Here is an 11,179-nt window from a genome sequence, read left to right on the forward strand (position 1 = left end):
GCTGAACAAATACCCTGCAAACTAGACATGTTTCGCAGAATAAAATATTTTGTAAGGTTCGACCTGCAATATATATATATATATATGTATATGTATATGTATATGATTTTCAAGATTTTAAAAAAAATATTGACTTTACAGAACATAATTTACAAAATAATAAGTTTTACAACATTTTTATGTAAAATTTTACTTGCAGAACATAGGTGGTCTCCAAGGTTTTAACAAAAATATGATCTTCATAGAAATGAACTCCATCAAATAAAGGTTTATCTCCCGGATTTATTAAAACATTTACTTATTTATTTGTGAGACTGTAAGTCTAATTATTGAGCATACATGGGTTGGTTAAAAAGAGGATAACTATCCTCTTAGTCACATGGTCGAATCCAACGGGAGGCGAATTTATGATTATGGCTCCTGAGTCAGAGTCTATCGCTTAAATACGGTTTATCTTGATTCACGTGGTTTGCAGGCTATTGTGTGAGCCCGTAGGGTTTATGGAGTGCGCACCCGAAGGGCAGCGGCTGCGTATTATCTATTGTTATGCTTATATTACATCTTCAATAATTAATAATATAAATTTATCCTATTATATTAAATACATTTTCTAAATAGCATTAAGATCATAAATACTATAATAGAAATTTTAATGTCAAATTCTACTCAACATAAAAAATTAAAAAGCACATAATATATGAAGTTTCTAAGAAAATTCAATATGAACTAATTCTAATTCTCACCCAATACTCTAGCTACATAAGTATGGTTTAATTTAATCACAAAAGAAAGTGTCTACGAGTTTGCATAAACAAATAAAAAAATACATAAAGTTTCAAATAACACTTGTGTAGTAGTAGAAGAAAAAGTCAGCTTAGTAGATGTGGCTATGTGGTGACATTTTCTTCCCCATTTGGTTTTATTCTAGGAAATTTCAAAGCAATATATGTTCATTTTGATCCCATAATTAATAAACATTAAATAATGCAAAATATTACTCCCTCTGTCTTTTTCATTTCTTTACACTTTCCTTTTTTTGATGTCTTATTCATTTCTTTACATTTCAAAACTTACTAAAAATAGTCAATAGGTTCCCTTATTTCCCCACTTTTTCTTCCTTTTCACACTACTTTTACTCCACTATCTGTCTTTTATACATTAAAAATCAACGGATCACGCCATTTCATACACTTTTCTTTCTCTTTTTCACTATTTTATACATATTTCTTAATCTCTGTGTCCAATCCTTTTGATAACAAATCAAAAGGACGGAGGGAATACTAGAAATATAAAAATTATGATTCTAATATATCCCCTCATCCCTATTTTCATAGCCTTCCCATCCATTTAACAATTTTGATCCAAAATATCATATATATATATATATATATATATATATTTCTTGTAATTTATCATGCTCGATTCAATGCCCTATGCAACACCTGAAAATACGCATCAGGCGTATTTTAAAAAAAAATAGAGATGCATAAGACGATTTGCACTTTTGGAAGGCCAAATATCTTGATAATGGGATTTTTTGATTATTGTCTTCCCTAATTACTTATCCAATTTTGATTTTTGATGAGTTTTGACTTTTAGTGATCAAATTTCATTGAAATTTGTATATTATATAATTAAAAATATTTTTAACAATTATATCATTATTAAATACTACATTTAAATCATTTGACATTGTAATTTTTAATTTTTTTTAAAATAATATACTTATAAATTCTAGTTCTGATTAAAAATTGATAAATTTAGCGGTGAAAAATCCAGGACAACTAAAAATAGGAGGGGGGTATTTTTGACTCAAGCAGCACGTCTTTTTAAGTTCAAACTTTTGTCTATCGTAAAATCACACAAGATCAATAAGTCAAAGTCAGAAATCATGTGAGTAATTATTAGAATAATTATAGGGTGTTATGTTAATAGCAAGTTCAGATTTACTCGGTTGGCGCCGTGGCACTCAAAATATCGCATTTCTGTGAAATTGTGTTAAATTCTCTGTCTCGTTCGGTTCTTTACGAATAAAATAGGCACGGAAATTAAGAATAAATGTAATTTAGTATGAAAAAAATAAGATAAGTAGATAAGCAATCATTATTTAACATAAAAAGTGGATGTAGTGGAATAAAATGATGGTTGTAGTTAATTTTTATATTATAAAATTTTACTACTTCTGATAAATTTTCATAGGGGGCCGTCTACAACAAACGTTTGTTGTAGACCGGTATACAACAAACACTCTTTCCACTGTTGGATGGCGGATCTAACGGGTGGAAATTAAATCTGCATAAGAGACCGCGGAAAATCAGCCACACAGCCGCAGCAATATATACAGCAGCAGCAACAACTCCAACAGAAGCAGAACACTCACAACAATCAGCAAAATATTCACATATTTTCTTAGTGTAGATCTGATTTTATGTATGTAATTCAAATTTTTAGGATTAATTAATGTATTAATCCTTGTAATGAATTTTCATATAAAATATAGTATGATTAAATTCGAATTTTTAAAATGTTTTGGAAAATATTTAGTTTTAATTTAAATTAGTGTTGATTTCGATTAGTTTAATTTAAATCATTTTTTAGGATTAATTTAATAGATTTTTAGGATAAATTAGTGTTGATTTCAATTAGTTTAATTCGTTTTTTAGGATTTATTTAATTTTAAATTTAATTTCGATTTATTTAATTCATTTTTTAGGATATATTTAATGAAAATTTAAATTCGAATTATATTTAGGATAAATTACTGGTTAAAATCGAATTTAATTAGTGAATTAACTTGGTGGATAAATTTGGTAAAATCGAATTTGCATAATTTGGTAAAATCGAAATATTTTTGAATTAATTTAGTTAATTTCGAATTTAATGAAAAAATAGTGTGAAATTCGAATTTAATGAAAAAATTGTGTGAAATTTGAACTGAATTAGTGTTAATTTCGAATTATTTAGTGTAAAAATAGAATTTATTGATAAAATTAGGTTAAATTCTAATTATATTAAGAATTTATAATTTATGAAATTAGGGTTAATTTAGGTGATTATATATGTGGTAATTGTTTAATTGTGTATGTGGTGTTTTTATTGTGGTGATTGATGAATTATGTTGACAATATTTTCAGGTATGGATAATTTTGGTGATTTCGGGAATATGTTGTCGGGTCCAAACGCGCATAATGTTATTTGGGATAATTGGTATCATGTTAGTGAGGATGTTTGGGATGGTGCAGGGAGAGATGAGTTGCAGAGTTATTCGGGGAACAAGTCATTGCACTTGTGGAAGTTAAGGAGACCACAGCGGGAATTGCTACACATGCTTGGGTTTGGGATTTTTGCAGACCCTGCTGTTGTCTTGGCTACTGACACTCGGTTGATATCTGCTTTGGTAGAGCGTTGGAAACCTGAGACCAACAATTTCTTCACGAGGCAGGGGAAGATGACTGTTACACTGGAGGATGTAGGGTTTATTCTAGGGTTGCCAGTTCAGGGGGATGCACTGACTTGTGGGGTGATAGAGAACAAGGCTGCGTATTTTGCTAATAACTGGTTTGAGCCTTTGACCGTGGAGGAGGTGAAGGAGGCTTTGTATCGGAATAACATCAAGCTAGGGTGGTTGTTTGAGAGATATGGTGCACAGAAGCCTGAGAAGAACAATATGAGGGCCATGGTTGTACATACCAAGGCGTATCTGCTATTCCTTATGGGTTGTATCCTCTTCCCCAGCATCAACCGGTCTTTTATTCATGTTCGGTATATGCACCCATTGATTAATGTGCGGGAGATTCCTTATTATGCTTGGGGTGTAGCTGTGTTAGCTCATATATACCGGCGTTTGGAGATTGTTGCAAGGAAGGGCAGCAAGAGCATTGCTTGTTGTGTCTGGGTGTTACAAGTTTGGTCTTACGAGAGATTTCCTCGTATTGGCGTGCCTTTACGATCTCCCGGTCAGGAGGATTATCCGGTTGCTGAGGGATGGGCCTATTCTAGTGATACTCATGTCGGGGTTTCGAAGAAGCGCAGGATGTCAGGTCATCACCACAACTTATCGTTCTATAGGGGTGAGTTTGATGGTGTTGCTGGTGATGAGGTGGTCTGGAGGCCGTATGTTAGGTTCGAGGATGTTATGGACAGTGAGATGATACAGGCACAGTTAGCTGGGTGCGGTCGAGTTCCCCTTATATGTTATGACGTGGTCGAGTGGCAGCATCCGGACAGGGTGTCGAGACAGTTTGGTTCTAGTCCCTAGATTTCACGGGCCCCGGTGAACATGGTCGGTTATAGGGGGCTAAGGATGCCACGTTTGCAGGGGAGGATTGGCTGGTGCGGTGGTTTATTGATATTGGCAAATGGGTCAGGTTCTGTTCAGATTTGGATAGACTTGTTGATGACTCGGTAGACATAGCTTCGGAGGCTGATTACATGGCGTGGTATGCTGATATATCTAGTATGCGCATAGGGAAGCCCGATCCACAACCTCAGCAGCAGTACAAGACGAGGGAGTTGTATGATAGCCTCGAGGGATATGAAGTTGTAAGTGTTTTATAAATATGCATATTTCACATTACACCACCACACACTACAAAATTTGCATTCACACGTATTTAATCTTGATGATATGATATCTTTGTGGAATTATGAAAAAATGTTTGCTTGTTTTTGTTTGCAGATGGTTGCCGGGATTAATATGTTCAAGCAGCTGGATGCTAGGGTTCCTCCTGAGTTTGTGGAGGAGTTTGGGAGGATTTCTGGTACCTTCCTCACACCACTCTCTCGGTTGATGAAGAAGATCAAAGGACCCGCCTACAGACCTCCCACATTTCAGAACATAAAATCAGATTTCATTGCACCTTTGGCTGACGACTTTGACATTCCAGCCATTCCTTCCCAGGATGTCGTTGACATGACACAGCCATCCCAGCATATGTCTCAGCCACCCCAGGCTATTGCCTCATCTAGTAGGCCCGCGAAGCTTGCATCCCGCAGGATGAAAGAGGACAAGTGGAGTATCACTAAGAGTCTCAGCATGACAAAGAAGAATGCTATATATTCAGATTGGGGATGGGGCTTTGGGATGGCGCCGAGGATTCCCGGTGGTCTTAGTGTTCAGGACTATCACGTCCATGCATCAACTATGCAGACTCTGGCTCCAGGAACATGGGTTGATGACAGGATCATATACACTTATATGGTATTGTTCGTTACTCATTGCTAATACATTTTAGTTATCTAATACATTTTAGTTGTTGCATTCATTTTACATGTTGCATTCATTTTACTTGTTGCATTCATATATATTTTCAGGGATTGCTAAGGAGTCGGGAGGAGGAGATTCACACTGGAGGTATATGGGAGAGGAAACCCGTCTATTATTTCATGAATCCCTACTTCATGGTTCTTCACCAGCTCATCGGTCTTTTCGAACAAAGTATTTTGAAGACTCAACTAATTCATCTTGAAATCTTCTAAACATTTCCTTAGTGTAGATACAAGAAGCATGATACTCCAATGTGGTATGCAATTTCATGGGACGTTTTAGATTAATGGTGACATAATCTTCTTCCTTCTCCCTCATGAATTGCCTTGCCAATACTTTTTGGGCATTTTCAATGAATTCCTTCAAACCCGTTGTCGAACTCACATACTTATCAAAGAAAGAATTCATTCCCTCACTCCTCGATGTACTATTTTGAAATGCCGAAAATTTGTTTCTAGTATATGCAGGAATCCACTTGTGCTTCAACTCATATAACCCATTTAACCATTTATGATCTTCTACGTGATACTTTTCCATAAACGACGCCCATCTAGCCTCAAAAACACATTCGGTGAGAGATTTATAAATGCAATGGTTGAAGTCCGTCTTGAATTCCGGAAAAGCCGAATAATAATGAGCTAATTTCTCGGGGAATTTTTGACTAATGTGCCAAGAACACAATAAATGGGTTGTATTCGGGAGTACAACCGCAATAGCGTTTGTCATGGCTTGATCTTGATCCGTGATTATAGTTAATGGAGGATTATTCCCCACACCTTCAAGCCAAGAAGAATCCACTCAAAAGTCGACGCGTGTTCATTCCGCATCAATGCAAACCCAAAAATTACCGATTGATAATGATGATTGACTCCGGTAAATGGGACAAATGGCATTGCATACCTATTTGTCCGATAAGTGGTATCAAAAGCCATAACATCGCCAAAATTTTGGTAAGCCATTATACATCTCAGATCAATCCATACTAGACACTTCAAGCGATTCTCTTCATCGACTTCGGTCCTAATAAAATATTTAGAACCACTTTCTTCATTCAACCTATGCAACAAGTCCAACCCCGCTTGGGCGTCACTAATCTAAAACATTTTCTTCCTCTCATCTCTTAACACATTCCTAACATGTTGAACATTGAAACCAACTTTATCATTACCTCCATGAATGTTACCAATCACATTGATCACTTGACAATTATGAACCCCCGAACCATAAAGCGTTTTAATCAAACTTCGGGTTGCGGTGTTGACATGTCTTTCTCGTTGTACCAAATTCATCTTATTAGGGGAAACAAGACCGTGGTTGTGTACCAATTCAAGGCTAGTTACCTCCCAGTGACGTTTTTTCTTTTGATAATTGACATACATCCTCACCTTGCACTCGCTTTTAGAAAGAACCTCTCTACGCCGTTTATTTTGACTACTCTCGGCGATGACACTTTTTCCATAAAGCCTACAAACATATAAACGACCATATATCTCGTTGTCTTTATTACGATGGCTAGCTTGAATTTTAATAGCAAATCCATTTCGTAAAGCATAAGCCCTAAAAAATTGACCGGCCTCATCCATGCTTTGAAAAATTTGATTCAAATATAGAACTCCCCCCATCAACATTTTCATACAAATTTGCATCCTCTACATTATCATCTTCATCCTCACCCTCAACATTATCACTATCATTTTCAACCTCGTTTTCAACCTCATTTTCATCTTCAACATCAACTAAATCGTCATCTAAATTAATAAATTCTTCATTTCTATCTAGAAAATCATCATCTTCAACATATACAGGGGTTTTGGGTTCTTCACTGGTATTTAAATCATCAAGATGTAAATTATGATCAATAGCCTCTTTCTTTCATTTTGACGTTTATGACGAAACATACGAGCAAATAATTTATCCGCCATGAAAATGTAAAATTTAAGACAAAAAATATACCTTGAGTTGACAAAACTACTTGAATTTCTTGATAAAAATGCCCAAAATTCGCCTAAATTGGTCACTCTCCAAGTAGAATTTTGTTGAGGATTTTTTGTTGGTTTGTGTGGTGGGGGAGGGTGTCGGGTTGCTGGGGATAAGGGAGCAACACCCCCAACCGCGGAAAATTTCCGCGGTCCGCCCCTAATCCCAGCCACTCAATCCCCATCCAATGGCTCAGAATGTGTTTGTTATCAACCGGTTTACAACAAACGATTGTTGTAGACCGTTCCCCATTTTCAAATATATAAAATTGAATGGGAAATCCAAAAAAAACTTGGAGAAATGAATGAGACAGATGGAATACTCTATATAAGAAGCATGAGATTATAAGGGATCTTGATGAGGTGAAGGATCAATCTCAGTCGATAAATATAGAAATAACCGAAGAGTCATGATTTGAAAATAGTTATATAAAATATCATTACTTTTGAATAGTGGACGGGATTTAAATATACTTTCCACTAATTTTGCTAGAATCACGAAGGATTTAAATAATCGTAACTAATCTTGTTCGTAACTGGTACTTTGTAACCCATTTTTGGACGTTATTTTGATTGAGGTCTATATTATATTTCCCTTCAAATTACACCTTTAACTTTGAAAGTCGCTTCGTTTTGCACCCCTGGATCGTTTTTGACTGTTATATTAGGGGTAAAATTGAAAAAATTCTGGTCTCCAAAAACAGCTCGTCGGATTCTTCGATTTATTTGTCTAAACCTACGTTTATATACATGAATCGATTGCAAATGACAAGCAAAAGCTATATATAATATCATTTTTTATTAAAAATGCCCGAAAATCAAAACCCCAATTCGAAGTAAGAACCCTATAATTAAATTTAATATTTTTTCTGACCTCTTTTAGTGATTTGGAGGCTAGAATCTATTAGGACTTGATGAGGGCTTTAATTTGGTTACTATAAGATATTCTAGCTCCATAACATCTTCAAAATCAGTTTTTGAAATTTGAAATTATGAGCTACATTCTGTTATAACATAAACTTGAATATTTATTTTTCCTGATTTTACCTCTGGAATTTTGTTCAGGGGGTTGCAAATGAAGGGAAAATCAAAGTTGAATGTGCAACTTGTAAGGAAACATAATATAGAACCGAGTCGAAAAAACACCCCAAGTAATGGGTTACAAAGTGCCAATTACTCAAATTCTAAAGGATTATAGTTAAATCATAAACTTAATACTTCAAAATAATCATGGGATATGATAATTTAAACCTCATGATTCATATTTTTAGCATTAGTTGTACCAGATTATTATCCGGAGATTATAATTTCCCGAAAAAACATGGCATTTGGAAAAATAGTATAAAAAAAATCATTAAGGTGTGCATTAGCTTAATTTTAGTTTTGAATTCCTAGCCCATCCCCTCCCGAATATGATAGGTCTAGTATTGGAATAACTAGTAATTAGGAATAGTAAAATAAAAATTGAAAGGTTGTATATATGCAAGGTCATTGTGTATTGATTACTAGTGTTTGTGTCATAGAGACAGCATTATAATATTTTAGTTTAAAACATTTGGATTATTAATGTTTATGTTCTATCATTATTCCCTTAATAATTTATTATGGTTTGATATAATTGTTAGATTAATAAATGTCCTTGGAATATGATATGAATTCTATATCTCTAAGTACGTGGCTTAGAAATGAGATTATGAGAATAGTATCAATAATCCTAAAGGTCCCTAGTCGAATATTATTATTAAAGGACAATAATAATGTATTAAGACTGATGTGTTTGTTGACTGATGATCACATCTCATTGATCATAGGTATAGTGATAGTTAAGTAAAAAACACGGGCATATTTAAATGTACATGGTGATGGATAGACGCAATGTGAGATTCTACATGTCTGTTGTGTCATAAGTAATTCTCACTGTGATAATGATGTAATGATTCTTAGACTTGAAATCATTATATTTTTATACGAGAATTAATGTACTTTGATTACATTAAAAGTTACATTTTACCGGGTAATGATAAAAGTGTATTTCGGTTATATTATGAATCGTATGAGAAATGTGAATGATCTAGAAATGATTTAACCCTCCTAATTTTAGGAGTGATATTATTGGTCTCTTGTGTGAGCTAGACTATGAAATGTGTGGCAACGCTCAAATGTTGATTTGATACGATAGTCTACTCATTGATTAAGAAAACCTGGATTATACAATGATGAGGATGACACATTACCTGTATCTAGTTTAATCTATAATATGTGGTTAACGGGATTATATTACATCGTACATTATTCACGGAAGGTTTAGTCGATCACCGATTTAATTATTATCAAGTCGCTTAAAGCGACCGGTAGTCTGCCTTTCAAGGCGTTCTTCATCATGTCGCTTAAAGTGATTGTTAGTTTGCCTTTCAAGGCATTCTTCATCATGTCGCTCAAAGCGACTGTCAGTTTTCCGTTCAAGGCGTTCTCCATCATGTCACTTAAAACGAATGTCAGTTTTCCATTCAAGGCGTTCTCCATCATATCGGCTAAAGCGACTGTTTCCATATTATTTGAAGCATCCATCTCCAAGTCGCTTGAAGCATCCATCTCCGTGCCGCTTGAAGCGTTCATATCCATGATGATCTTGCGTGTAGCGTCCATCTCCATGTTGATCCTTGTGTGTAGCGTCCATCTCCATGTTGATTGAAGCGTCCATATCCATGCTTGTAGCTGTTGTTGCGAGAGTTTACACCATTATTACACATATTTTCCTCCTAAGATTTGATTTGATTCAAGCCCCTCCTTCTAGCACCAATTTGTTAGCGGAGGAATTTGGTTAACAAAGATTCGAGGTTCGTGGCCGGAATCAAGATCTGTTGCGGTGGTCGGTGATCGGAGAAATCACCGGAGTGCGTTGATTTGTGCTTAAGAAATGACTGAGATTGCCAGGGTTTATGTTTGCCTTCTCAGAGTTCTCAAACACGTGCCCCATAATGTGCCTACGTACCTCCTTTTATAGAGGATCAAGCCATACGTAGTTCTCGGGGAACAAGAAACCTAGATGGACTTGGTTTCTCATTCTGTGGCCCAATAAGAGTTGTCGAACCAACTTCCTATTATAAATCGAACATTGATTTACTTTAGGAGTGCCCAATGATGCGGCCTAGTCACAAAGGCCTAAGGCTCAGTTTTGACTTCATGACTTCACGGACAAGGAAACTCCTTGGCCAAAAAATATCCCTATCCGCTATCGCCACTTCCGTCGATCGTAACCGCAGGTATAGTTATGACTCACCGCAAATGCCAAAGCGCGTCCTTACCCCCCGATGAGGATAACCCATCAGATTATAAGACAAGTGATCCCAAGCGTAGAAGTGCAAAGTGCGAGATAACCTCAAAGTCTCCCGTTGAGGAAAACTTGCTGAATACGAAGACAGGGCTCCCAAAGCACACACTAGATGTTTACGGCCGTTGCCCTACGAGGATAACGCGCAAGACTACAGAACGATGCTTTCGACATATTTTCCGGGATGAAGGGCTCCCGGAGGGCCCTTTTCCTTCACGAGGCGCGCCTTGTGAAGGGTTGGGGCCTTCCGGAGTGCTCCCTCATGCCTAGGGCGCGTCCTAAGCATGGAGAGGCCCTCGGGGGATCTTCTTCCTTCCTTGTATGATTCATATATTTTGTTCACTTCCTAGTTTAATTGTGGGAGCAACTTCCTCGCTAATTCTTCCTTGCCATCTTGCTTGTGTTGCGTAGAGGCCACCCCGTGAGGTAGGGCTGAGCAAAAGCCCGAATAAAAACCGAAACCGATCTGAAACCGGTAAAATCCGCAAAAAACCGATCCGCATAAACCCGAACCGCATAAACCGAAAAGTTGAAAAACCGATCTGATGATAATTTTTCGATTCCGATTTTAGGTCCAAACCGATCCGAGAAAAACCGAACCGATTA

General features: G+C 36.2%; 1 protein-coding gene across 1 annotated transcript; it reads right to left on the bottom strand.

The window, feature by feature from the left end:
• Positions 1–5,416: 5,416 nt before the first annotated feature.
• Positions 5,417–5,992, bottom strand: LOC141661332 (protein FAR1-RELATED SEQUENCE 5-like). The gene has a single exon (XM_074468317.1). The coding sequence runs from the start codon at positions 5,990–5,992 to the stop codon at positions 5,417–5,419; it is 576 nt and encodes a 191-aa protein (XP_074324418.1).
• Positions 5,993–11,179: the final 5,187 nt, after the last annotated feature.

Source organism: Apium graveolens, chromosome 5, assembly GCF_009905375.1.
Source record: "Apium graveolens cultivar Ventura chromosome 5, ASM990537v1, whole genome shotgun sequence".
Taxonomy (NCBI): domain Eukaryota; kingdom Viridiplantae; phylum Streptophyta; class Magnoliopsida; order Apiales; family Apiaceae; genus Apium; species Apium graveolens.

Coding starts and splice junctions, on each gene's coding strand:
- LOC141661332 (XM_074468317.1), bottom strand. CDS start 5,992: ATGACAAACGCTATTGCGGTTGTACTCCCGAATACAACCCATTTATTG.